The sequence below is a fragment of the Mesoplodon mirus genome, assembly GCF_964341445.2.
Source record: "Mesoplodon mirus genome assembly, chromosome: 1".
Classification (NCBI taxonomy): domain Eukaryota; kingdom Metazoa; phylum Chordata; class Mammalia; order Artiodactyla; family Ziphiidae; genus Mesoplodon; species Mesoplodon mirus.
The window spans coordinates 25,539,242-25,552,400 of NC_138976.1; the positions used below are offsets into that span (position 1 = coordinate 25,539,242).

General features: G+C 44.4%; 1 protein-coding gene across 1 annotated transcript in view; it reads left to right on the top strand.

Annotated features, from left to right (window-relative positions):
- GALNT12 (polypeptide N-acetylgalactosaminyltransferase 12) overlaps positions 1-10,287 on the top strand; it is a gene marked incomplete at its 5' end in the record, with an annotated part of 34,940 nt that extends 24,653 nt beyond the window's left edge. The window contains 4 exons of the mRNA XM_082617172.1: positions 64-195; positions 2,336-2,449; positions 7,707-7,853; positions 9,846-10,287. Coding sequence (XP_082473298.1) covers positions 64-195; positions 2,336-2,449; positions 7,707-7,853; positions 9,846-9,986 — 534 coding nt within the window. The 3' untranslated portion in view covers positions 9,987-10,287. The remainder of the gene's footprint in view (positions 1-63; positions 196-2,335; positions 2,450-7,706; positions 7,854-9,845) is intronic.
- Positions 10,288-13,159: the final 2,872 nt, after the last annotated feature.

Below are 13,159 nucleotides of genomic sequence, written 5' to 3' on the forward strand. Positions count from 1 at the left end.
GAGAGGGGCTTTGATAGGAAGCGCCGTGGCCTGCAGGGACTCACCGTTTTGTCATTTTCTCAGGAACCCTTTGGGGATGTGACAGAGAGGAGGCAGCTCCGTGCAAGGCTCCAGTGTAAGGACTTCAAGTGGTTCTTGAATACCGTGTATCCAGAACTGCACGTGCCTGAGGACAGGCCTGGCTTCTTCGGGATGGTGAGCGAGGTGGGCCCATGCTGGGCAGGGTGCTCCTGGCCTCCAGGTCTGATTGACGAACGCTGTGAAAGAAAGACCCCTTCATGGCAACAGCTGGCCTCTCCCACACCCCTCCCCCCTTTTCATCCACTGTCCTTCCTTCTCCCCTTGAAGTCTCTGGGCCTTAGGTCCAGAATGTCAGCACAGGAAGCATCTCAGAATTGGTGAGTACAGCCTCCTATTTTACAGGTGGAAACTGAGGCTTGGGAACTTGGTGTTCCCAAGTCCTATTTTGTTATACTAACTCCTATCACATGACTTCAAGTCTCAGTAACTGGACCAGTTACTAATTCTCAACTCAGGGATCCACAAAAGCAGTAGTAGGGAAGGAGAGTCACTTGTGTTATTTCAAAAAAACTAAAAGAAATGTTGTTGGGATGAGGTCAACTAAAATGTCCAGCACCTTTGGCTTTTGCTTGAAACTCCACCAACTTAGGGAGGCCTCCTCTGCTATGTTGTGTTCATCAGAAGAGCTGTGTTCCATTCTGGAAGTCTTGATAAATACAAAGCAGGGTATCGGTATGTTCATTTCAGTTAGTGTTATGAAAATGTTCAAACATACAGAAATGCAGAGAGAGTGGTGTAATGAACCCTGTCCCTGAGATTCTACAATTACCAAGATTTTGCCTCTCTTGCTTTCCCTCTTCTCTGCTCCACCCTCCCACTGACAGTGTGATACTGAATGAGGTTTAAGATTTCTTGCAGCTCTATTTATTTATAAAATATATTTCACTAAGGAGGTGTAGTCAAACGTACTATGCTCTAAAGTCATTCAAAATCATTCTCTATGTCTATCACCAACTTGATATAGTTAGCTTAATCAATCTGTTTTAATCTTTAGGAGTTTCTCCTTTTTTTTCTTCTTTTTTAGTTTTTCTTGTAGTTTCTTTGGTAGACCACATCTTTTGAACATAGGAAGCTGATTTGAGGTTGAGGTTCTTTGGTGGTCAAGAGTGGGGACAACTTGGCTTAATGATGTTTGAGTTCTTCTAAATATAAGATGCTCTGATTATTCACATCTCCTGTTCTCAGGTTGCTTCACAAGCAAAGGGACATCAAGAACATGCTGTTCTGTGTTTTGTGAGCTAGTGGATTGTGGATTCTTCTTTCTATATGGCTGAGTCTTATCCTCAGGACCAGCCTAGTCAAAGGTGGACAAGGGCCAGGGCAAGAGTGGGGTTCAGAAGGAGGTTCTTTAAACTCTCCAGAAAGGGATTTGCAAGATGTTTGAGTCTTTCTCTGGAGGCTCATGGAAGGGAGGAGGGAGCATGGAACCTCCCATGGTTTTTTGCTCTTAGAATGATTAAAGGGATTTAGATCCAAAAGTACCTTAGAGATGACATTAGATTAGGCAATGTTGAGTGATGGAGAGAGTACTGGACTTGGAGTCTGAGGTCCTGGATTCAAGATTCAGGTATCTCCGCTTACCTGTTGTGTGACTTTGTGTGTGAATCATTGGCTCTGTATTATGCTGTTCCTGTAATCTACAGTGGTGGACTTCTGATCTGTGGAATGCCGGGTCTCTCAATTGGGGTGTCCTTTGCAGATGGGCAATAGCAGGAGCTCCGTGGTACATACGCAAGGTGACAGTCCAGCTGTGTTTGGCCTAGTGCAGCAGTAAGGCTGCACTAATGAGACATGAAGTGGTATGAGCTCTCAGGCCATAAAGAGTTCATCTCTCTGCTCCTCAGGTTCATCATCTTAAAATGGAGCTTATGATTCCTGCCTGTGGTATAGGATGGGAAAACACTTTTAAAACTAGAAATGGCAGGGGCTCTTAGCAATGAGTCCAGTTCTTTTTTTTTCTTTTTGCGGTATGCGGGCCTCTCACTGTTGTGGCCTCTCCCGTTGCGGAGCACAGGCTCCGGATGCGCAGGCCCAGCGGCCATGGCTCACGGGCCCAGCCGCTCCGCGGCATATGGGATCCTCCCAGACCGGGGCACGAACCCGTATCCCCTGCATCGGCAGGCGGACTCTCAACCACTGCGCCACCAGGGAGGCCCGAGTCCAGTTCTTGAGGCAGCCACTCCTCTTACTCCATTTACCTGCCCTCACAGCCTTAGGTGGAATCTGGACTAAAACGCCTTTATGTTTTGTTTAGCTCCAGAACAAAGGACTAAAAGATTACTGCTTTGATTATAACCCTCCCAGTGAACACCAGATCACAGGACATCAGGTCATTCTGTACCACTGTCATGGGATGGGTCAGAACCAGGTAGGTGCTGCTTCTTTAATAGATTGACATTCTCAAGCTCTGGGACAATGGACAATGGGACGCTCAGTGCTCAAGGGATCATTGGTGTGGGCCTTTAAAGAGGGAGATGAGGGGAAATCTGTGTGTTTTTAAAGCATTAAGTATGTGACTTTTTTTTTTTTTTTTTTTGGTGGTACGCGGGTCTCTCACTGTTGTGGCCTCTCCCATTGTGGAGCACAGGCTCCGGACACATAGGCTCAGTGGCCATGGCTCACGGGCCCAGCTGCTCCGCGGCATGTGGGATCTTCCTGGACCAGGGCACAAACCCGTGTCCCCTGCATCGGCAGGCGGACTCTCAACCACTGTGCCACCAGGGAAGCCCGTGACTTTTTTTTTATTATAAAGGTAATATATACTCATCACAGAACATTTGGGAAATATAAAAAGTAGAAGCAAGTAGTAAATGACAGGACCCAGAGCGACCACCATTATAATTAAGATATATTTACTTCCCGTGTCTTTTTTTTTTAAATTAATTTACTTATTTTTGGCTGCGCTGGGTCTTCGTTGCTGTGAGCGGACTTTCTCTAGTTGTGGTGAGCAGGAGCTACTCTTCATTGTGGTGCGCGGGCTTCTCATTGCAGTGGCTTCTCTTGTTCGGAGCACGGGCTCTAGGCGCACGGGCTCAGTAGTTGTGGCACACGGGCTCAGTAGTTGTGGCTCACGGGCTCAGTAGTTGTGGCACACGGGCTCAGTAGTTGTGGCACACGGGCTTAGTTGCTCCACGGCATGTGGGATCTTCCTGGACCAGGGCTCAAACCATGTCCGCTGCATTGGCAGGTGGATTCTTAACCTCTGTAACACTAGGGAAATCCCCCCATGTCTTTTAATACGTGACCTTCGTATTATGTATTTTAAATAGTTGTTATAATGTCTACATGTTTTATAGTCTCTTATTTCCATTACTTAATCATACTTTACTTGTGTTGTTAGACACCCTTTGAGAATATCATTCCTAACGGCCCCTTGATATTCCTTTGTGTGGCTATATTAATTACTGTTGAGGTAACTGATTCCCTCCCTCTCTGTTTTTGTGACTATAAGTAACCCTGCCACTGACATCTTTGGTCAGAAAAAAAAAAAGAGGGAAAACACACCAACAGATCTGCATTTCAGATGACTTACTCAATTAATTCTTTTTTTCCTTAACATCTTTATTGGAGTATAATTGCTTTACAATGGTGTGTTAGTTTCTGCTTTATAACAAAGTGAATCAGCTATATGTGTACATATATCCCCATATCTCCTCCCTCTTGCGTCTCCCTCCCACCCTCCCTATCCTACCCCTCTAGGTGGTCACAAAGCACCGAGCTGATCTCCCTGTGTTATGTGGCTGCTTCCCACTAGCTATCTGTTTTACAGTTGGTAGTGTATATAGGTCCATAGCACTCTCTCACTTCATCCCAGCTTACCCTTCACCCTCCCCATGTCCTCAAGTCCATTCTCTACGTCTGTGTCTTTATTCCTGTCCTGCCCCTAGGTTCTACAGAACCATTTTTTTTCATATATATGTGTTAGCATACAGTATTTGTTTCTTGTATTTTCTCCATTCTGTTTCCACGATTTTGGATCATCTTTACTATCATTACTCTGAATTATTTTTCAGGTAGAAAAACTTTCTTCTTGAAAGTTTTTTCAGGAAAGTAGACTGCCTGTTGCCTCTTCATTTGTTTGGTCTAGTGGTGCTTACCTTGCTTCTTCATCTGCTGTGTGTTTCTTTGTCTTCTCATTTTGCTTAACTTACTGTGTTTGGGGTCTCCTTTTCGTAGGCTGCAGGTCCATAGTTCCCGTTGTTTTTGGTGTCTGCCCCCAGCGGCTAAGGTTGGTTCAGTGGGTTGTGTAGGCTTCCTGGTGGAGGGGACTGGTGCCTGTGTTCTGGAGGATGAGGCTGGATCTTGTCTTTCTGGTGGGCAGAACCACATCCGGTGATGTGTTTTGGGGTGTCTGTGACCTTATTATGATTTTAGGCAGCCTCTCTGCTAATGGGTGGGGTTGTGTTCCTGTCTTGCTAGTTGTTTGGCATAGGGTGTCCAGCACTTGCTGGTCGTTTAGTGGAGCTGGGTCTTAGCATTGAGATGGAGATCTCTGGGAGAGCTTTCGCCGTTTGATATTACATGGAGCTGGGAGGTCTCTTGTGGACCAGTGTCCTGAACTCGGCTCTCCCACCTCAGAGGCACAGGCCTGACACCTGGCCGGAGCACCAAGACCCTGTCAGCCACACGGCTCAGAAGAAAAGGGAGAAAAAAAAAAAAGAAAGAAAGAAAGAAAAAAATAAAATAAGATAAAATAAAAAGTTATTAAAATAAAAATAATTATTAAAAATAAAAAATTAAGGAGTAATTTAAAAAAAGAAAGAAAGAAGAGAGCAACCAAACCAAAAAACAAATCCACCAATGATAACAAGTGCTAAAAACTCTACCAAAAAAAACCCAAGAAAAAAACGGACAGACAGAACCTTAGGACAAATGGTAAAAGCAAAGCTATATCGACAAAATCACACAAAGAAGCATACACATATACACTCACAAAAAGAGAAAAAGGAAAAAATATATATATATATCTATATATTTTTTTAAAAAGGAAGAGAGCAACCAAATCAATAAACAAATCTACCAATGATACTAAACTCTAAATACTAAACTAAGATAAACATAAAACCAGAAACAAATTAGATGCAGAAAGCAAACCCCAAGTCTACAGCTGCTCCCAAAGTCCACCCCCTCAATTTTTGGATGATTCATTGTGTATTCAGGTATTCCACAGATGCAGGGTACATCAAGTTGATTGTGGAGATTTAATCCTCTGCTCCTGAGGCTTCTGGGAGGAATTTCCCTTTCTCTTCTTTGTTTGCACAGCTCCGGGGGTTCAGCTTTGGATGTGGCCCTGCCTCTGTGCGTAGGTCGCCTGAGGGCGTCTGTTCTTCGCTCAGACAGGACGGGGTTAAAGGAGCAGCTGATTCAGGGGCTCTGGCTCACTCAGGCCGGGGGGAAGGGAGGGATACGGATGCGGGGCGAGCCTGCGGCGGCAGAGGCCAGCGTGACGTTGCAGCAGCCTGAGGCCCGCCATGCGTTCTCCCGGGGAAGTTGTCCCTGGATCACGGGACCCTGGCAGTGGCGGGCTGCACAGGCTCCCGGGAGGGGAGGTGTGGATAGTGACCTGTGCTCACACACGGGCCTCTTGGTGGCTGCAGTAGCAGCCTTAGCGTCCCGTGCCCGTCTCTGGGGTCCGCGCTGATAGCTGCGGCTCGCGCCCGTCTCTGGAGCTCCTTTAAGCAGCGCTCTTAATCCCCTCTCCTTGCGCACCAGGAAATAAAGAGGCAAGAAAAAGTCTCTTGCCTCTTCGGCAGGTCCAGACCTTTTCCCGGACTCCCTCCTGGCTAGCCTGGTGCACTAACCCCCTGCAGGCTGTGTTCACGCCGCCAACCCCAGTCCTCTCCGTGCCCTCCGACCGAAGCCCGAGCCTCGGCTCCCAGCCCCACCCGCCCCGGTGGGTGAGCAGACAAGCCTCTCGGGCTGGTGAGGGCCGGTCGGCACCGATCCTCTGTGCGGGAATCTCTCCGCTTTGCCCTCCGCACCCCTGTGGCTGCGCTCTCCTCCGCGGCTCCGAAGCTTCCCCCCTCCACCACCCCCCTTCTCCGACCGCGAAGGGGCTTCCTAGTGTGTGGAAACCTTTCCTCCTTCACGGCTCCCTCCCACTGGTGCAGGTCCCGTCCCTATTCTTTTGTCTCTGTTTTTTTCTTTTTTCTTTTGCCCTACCCAGGTGTGTGGGGAGTTTCTTGCCTTTTGGGGGGTCTGAGGTCTTCTGCCAGCGTTCAGTAGGTGTTCTGTAGGAGTTGTTCCACGTGTAGATGTATTTCTGATGTATTTGTGGGGAGGAAGGTGATCTCCACGTCTTACTCCTCCGCCATCTTGAAGGTCTCTCCAGAATTAATTCTTAAATGAAATTATAGGATTTGATGTGTAGTGCCACATTGCAAAGCGGTTTTTAGGGCAGTTTCATCAGTCAGGGCCCAGGTCGATCTGTCTGGGTTAAGTGGTGAACTGCAAGCTGGGCAGGGGAGCAAGACCTGGAAGTTCTGAGGACCATAACAGGACCCTGGCCCGGGAAGCAGGCAAACCCGCCAGGGCGGGCCCAGGGGAGCATGCAGGAGAGAGCAAAGCGTTGGTTCTGGACTTTCAAAGCCTGCTGTCCTAAGTAAGGTGTCAGACACTGGAGACGAGGGGTGGGCATTCACGTTTTCCTCCAACCTGGAGTCACCCCAATTCCATTTGAATATTATGCACCATTATGGTCAACAGTAAGCTTTCATAATTCGGACCCCTACAACCTTAAAATTTTCAGGTTCTTCAACCCCCTTTAGAATAGCACTCCTCAAAGGTGTCCCCACCTGGTACCATCAGCATCACCTGAGAGCTTAGAAATGCAGATTCTCAGACCCATCCCATCCCTCCCCAACCCACCTCTTGTCGTGACCAGCTTTCAGGGAGATTTGTTTGAGAAGCAGTGCTCCATATGCCTTAAGAACAGGTCACCTGTGTCAGAATCTCCTGGAAGCAAGGGGATGGATCAGGGTGGATGGGTGGCTGTGTGTCTTGTTAGAAGTGTAAAAGTGCAGCTTCCTAGGCCCCATCTCAGACAGAAGGAATCCTCATTCCCTCTTTGGGAGTGGGGCCTGGAATCAGCATTTTTCCTAGGCACACTAAGGTAGGGAAACCATTGCTCTGAAGAACAAGTCCTCCTGTTAGCAGTCCTGTTGCCTGCTTGTGCACAGAACTTTTATAGTCTCCAAGATATGGTTGCCTCCATTATATTTCGGGGGAAGAAGGAGGAAAGGAATGAAGAAAAGGAGAGGAAGTGGCTGATCAAGGTCACAGAGAGCCCCTGACTGCTGGGACCGGTCCATCTTCTTTCCTGCCATTCTGCAACAGCCTGGGGATAGGCACAGCAGGTGTGGGGTGACCCAGGAACCAGCCCCACCCTCACAATCTAGCAAACGAGAAGGGCATGAGAAAGGGCCCCTCCATTCATGCTTGCTAAGCACCCCTCCAGAGGTGCACGTGGTGCTCCGGGGACACAGGCTGGTGTTGGTGGGTGAGGGGAGAAGGCTCTATCCCAGCACCCATGCCTTGGTGACCCCAGGTTCTCATCCCTCTTTCTAAAGACTTCCCTCTTTGCACATCAGAGGGTAACTGGCACATGTTGGCCGCTCTGTTTCTAGTTTTTCGAGTACACATCCCAGAATGAAATACGCTATAACACCCACCAGCCAGAAGGCTGCGTGGCGGTGGAGGCCGGAATGGATGTTCTCATCATGCATCTTTGCGAGGGAACCACCCCAGAGGATCAGAAGTTCATCTTGCAGGAGGTAAGGGAGCTGTCTCACGCCTTCCTTGCTGTCACTCCTGGTCCCATGGGCTGCAGAGGGGAGTCTGGAAGTAAAGCGAGTCCCTAGCAAGTCTCAGGGATGTGGCCCCTACAGGAGACCAGGAACTTCACAGTGACCCCAAGGGATCCTCTGGCATCCAGCATCGATAGCACTTCTTTCCTCACTGTCCACTCCCTTTCAGTCTTCCTGTCCTCCTTACACGTTGAGCTGCGACTGGCTGGAATGGGAAGAGGCGCTGTCGCCAATGCGTTCAGAGATCATGTGGGGTTCAAACGAGTGAAACAAATTGCCAAGTGTAAGGACATGAGGTTAGATCTGAGTAGAAGCCACTCCCGTTGTCTAAGTCTCATTTTTCCCAGCTCTAAAGTGGAGACAATAATCACAGCCTTGTCTACCTCTAGTGAAGAGTAGATGTATGGCCAGAAAGAGTCTTTGGAAGCTGTAAAGCTCTATAGACATTAACTGTTACTTGTATAATAACCAAGAAAACCTCTCTGATGGAGTTGGTTCTCTATCAGAAGAGCCATTGTTGATTTGGAACTGGGTGTTATTTCACGTCTGAAAGGTACTACCTCTACCATGTTTGCAGTAAGCCCGTGGTGGGACTCATACATCAGGCATCTCCAAAGACTCACTGAAAAAGCACTTGAGGGAAGAAATCCAAAGAAAATAATTCAAAAGAAAGAATTAGTTCACTTTTATCGCAATGGAAAGCTTTCATTCCCAGCCTGGCCCCAGGGATAGAAAGATTCATCTATACTACTTATAAATGGATTAATTCTAAGTATAATTAGAAGTTGGAATATGCTTTCCTGTAGAAAGTGTTATGATTAGCAACGAAATTTGCAGGTTTCCTGGAAAAGCCAGGCACCATAGTGCTGTCTATGTGATATAAAAAATAATAGGGAAAAATATTTTTGTAAACCCCAAAAGTTTTGTCCTTCCCTTCTTTCTTCCAACTGAAAGCCATTGTAAGCCCTCAGAGAAGAGTAATGCAAGATAGAAATCATGAAATTGGTTTGAAATGTTGTTAAAATTTTACCTTAAAAATCTTTAATTTCAGTGGCCATTTAAGCAAGTTTCTTTAGAAGGGTGGGAGGAGGGAAGTTTTAATTATTTACTTTCACATTATTCTAAAGGCAACTTATGAGCACCTTTAAGGGCTTTCCAGATTAATATTATTGAGATTCTTTTGCATCTAATTTTATTTCCAAGGGTTCCGTTTCCCTGGAACAGGTATACTCCTTGTTCTGCCCTTTTGCTGCTCAACCATGATGAAGTTCCTTGGGGCTGTACAGCTTACACCAGAGAGAGACGGAGGGAAAAACATAAACTCCAGAACTTGGGGAGAGACTTGCCGAGTTAACTCAGCAACAGTTGGGGAAAAAAGAAATGGGAGAGGCATTAGAGAGGGTCATTGTCCTTCGGGGTTTGGGAATTGGCATTGTTTGCAGAACCCGCTTCCTCTCTGGTGACCTGTCCCCTCACCCAGCTGGTCTGTGGCTGAGCTGGGACTAAAGCCAAGTTTCCAGATTCTCCACTTAAATACATAGGAGAAAGAGACTACCAGAGATGGAATTAGTTGGCCTAAGAGAAGTGGAAGAGATTAATAAAGGATCTTTGGTCCTGGTTACCCTGAAGGAAAAGAACATCAGTGAGGGTGAGATATAGGGTCTGACCGATCCCAGAACGGCCAGCAGGTGGCACCATCGGCCCTGATGGTAGAGTCAAGGACCCCATGAAGAGCTCCGGGGAGAGACAAGCATGACATACATTTCTACACGCCTGGCCCTCTCTATGCACAGGCAGTCATGGGCTGCCTTCATACCTGCAGACACTCACTACTCAATAAATATTTCTGAAATAATAAAAATCACCCTGAGCACTTAACAACACATTTTAAGGAAAAGATACTTTCGGAGGAATTGCTTATAATTATCTTGAACACCCAATGTCTATTATCTTTTGTAGGATGGTTCTTTATTTCATGTACAGTCCAAGAAATGTGTTCAGGCTGAGAGGAAGGAACTGAGCGACAGTTTTGTACCACTCTTACGAGACTGTACCAACTCAGATCATCAGAAATGGTTCTTCAAGGAACGCATGGTATGAAGTGTCACTGTACTATGGAGCCCATCTAGAGGAGATGGGGGGAGCCCCTGGACTCCGTGTTTAACAGACTTAGCTAAGCACAGAGACAGACACACCAAAAACTTGGCTGCTCTTCTTTTCATAAGGAAATCATTTTGTGATTTGTGAAAGTGATGTTGGCTTTAATAAAAATGTGAATAAGCTTTGTACTGATTTTGAAAACTTTAAAATTTTCCCCAAATACCCTGTTTTCAAAGGGTAGTCATAAAATGTTAACTGTAGATATTCAGAGAATTAAAAGCTTTAACTATTTTTCTATCAAGATGTATATTCTACTGTCATGTCTTTTTATTCCCCTTAGCAAAAAGGTAAATATTTTATTTTGGTATTTGAAAGGATTCCCAGGTATGAAGATGTTTGCATGGAAATTAGACTCATGCACTGTACTTTGCATAAATTGATAATACCTCAAACATTGGGTTAAGATTTTTCTCCTTGTAGATAGGTGGACACTGGAACATTATATTGATTCCTTCAGGTCATTGAGGTAATCTAGATTTATTTAATAAAGAATGCTACTTGGTTATATGTTGCTGTCATAGTCAAAACTTTATGTTAGTCAAAGAGGACTCACCAAAGCTGAAACTTCAAGGGAACAATTTGATGTACTGGGCTAATATAAACTTCAACTGCACAGAGTGGACTTCTGACAATGCCTAGCTATGGGATGGCTGGCTACTTTTAGTAATTACCACAATGACTTTAAAACATGTTTATATCATTTTTAATTTTTATCACACATTAGTGTCAGGGAGAAATGTAAAACTGTATGTGAAATTCAGTTTTCACATTTGTTCATTAATAATATTTGGTCATTTCAATCCATGTTAGATTTTGTGCCGCAGCAGCTGCTGCAGTTTCTCTTCATAATTCTGATTTGTGAACGATCCCAGATCTACTTCTGAGATCTTGTCAACTTGATGAAGTCAATATGCGTGATTTTTTTTAAAAAAAAGCAAGAACATTGCCAGTCTTTGTTTTTGCAGTCAGTCAGATGTGAGAGATGACACATGTCTTCAATTGATTAAAAAGCATCAAATTTTGTCTCAGGCTCTTTTTTACACATTTCCCTTTGAGGGATGCAGTTTAACAATTAGCCAGGAACAAATCCAGTTGACCTGGCTTGGATCAACCTGATGCATCTTAACCACTCTGAACTTCAGTTTCTTCATCTGTGCATTGAGAATAATGAAACCAAGCTTGTGGGACACTTGTGAGGATTAAATAACATAGAGCAGGTGAGGGCTTAGCTTAGTCCCTGGCATACAGTATGGGTTCATTAAATTTCTGTTTTCAAAAATGCACTTTATAAAATGTGAAGCACAGTAAACATCAGTAGGTGTTTATTCAAAAATAAATATTAAATAATTTAGTTATTATATCTTTACAGGATTAAATAGCTCCTCAGCAGGCAGGAATACGATATGAACTCCTTCCAGCACAGCTCAGTTCTCCTGTAAATGTAATATGCTGTGAGGCCAAAGCTTCCCTCCTCCATTGTGGTAACTTATAAAGCAGGTGAGATGCCCCCTCGGCCTGTAATGGAGGTAAGAAGTCCTGCCCTGCCCCCTCCTCCCGCCCTTCCTGCAGTGTCAGTCTGAGCTCCATTGAAGGGGTGTCAGCCCCTCCCAGGGTATAGGAAGACAGTTCAGGCAGACAGAAAATTAATGCTGATCAAATTCATAATGAGTGCTGGGCGTCTACACAAGCATTTTTGGGTGTGTTCACTGGGCACTGCCGGTAATTAGCTTTGCTTGAGAAGTCATCCCTCTTACTCTCGCCAGCAGTTTCTATGTGGTAATTTTTAGTATGGAAGAACTAATAAAAATATTCAGGGTGTCCAGGAAGATATTTTCAGACTCTAAGGCAATTTACAATATTTTGAGGAATATTCCCTTCACTAATGGATTAGGAGTCTCAGCCTGGGTAGGTCTCCACCTGCCCCACTGGAAGGTGTGGATTGGCCTCCAGTCCTGTTGTGTGGAGTCAGGATCCTGGGGGCCAGCCCCTGCTGGGGTAGGTTGCTTCACCTGCTAGCACTCATTTCCTCATGTGCATGATATGGATAAGAATGTCCTCTGTTAAGTTCTCAGATATATTTTTAGTTACTTTTTTAGCAGTTGCCCTAAGGGATTATATTATGCTTCCTGGATTTATTACAATCTTCTTTATTCTTAGTATTGAGTTAATTTGAGTAAAATTTAGCAAATTTGTATCAGTATAGCTCCTATCTCCTCCCCTGTGCTATTATGGACATATATGTTATATCTATATGTTATAAACTCAGTAACAGAGTGGTTTAGGTCTTGCTTTAAATAGTAAGAGAAAAAGAAAAAATATGCACATATGATATACACACAGTCTTTTATATTTACCCATCTATGTACCATTTTCCATGCTCTTCATTACTTCCTGTGAATCTGAGTAACCCTCTGGTGTAATTTTCTTTCAGCATAAGGCCTTTCTTTGGTATTTCATCTAGGATAGATATGTTAGCAATAAATTCAGTTTTTGTTTATTTGGGACTGATTTTATTATACTTTCAGTTTTTGGAAAGATAGTTTAGCTGGATATAGAATGCTAGTTGACAAGGATTTTTTTTCTTTCAGCGCTGTGAATATGGGATTACACTACCATAGTGTCACCATTGTTTTGACTGACAGGTCATCCATTAATCATTTTGTTACCTGTATGGGATGAATCATTTTTCTGTTGCTGCCTTTAAGATGTTCTCTTTGTCTTTCGGCAGTTTAAGATATGTGTAAATGTGGTTTGTATTTATTGTACTTGGAGTTCGTTGAGCTTGGAATGTAATTTAATGTTTTAAAAATCAATTTAGGAAGGTTTTAACCGTTATTTCTTCAAATATTTTTTCTGCCCCTTTCTCTGTTCTTCAAATTGGATAATTTCTGATGATCTATCTTTAAATTCACTGATTTCTTCTGTCAAATCAAACTGTTGAGCTATGTAGTCATTTTATTCCAGTAGTCATTTTTCGTAGTCATTTTTTTTCAACTCTGAATATCCATTTGGTTCTTTTTGGTAGTATCTGTTTCTCTGTTGAGATTTCCTATATATTGACTCATTGTTAGCATATTTTCCTTTAGTTCTTTGATTATAGTTTTATTTAATTA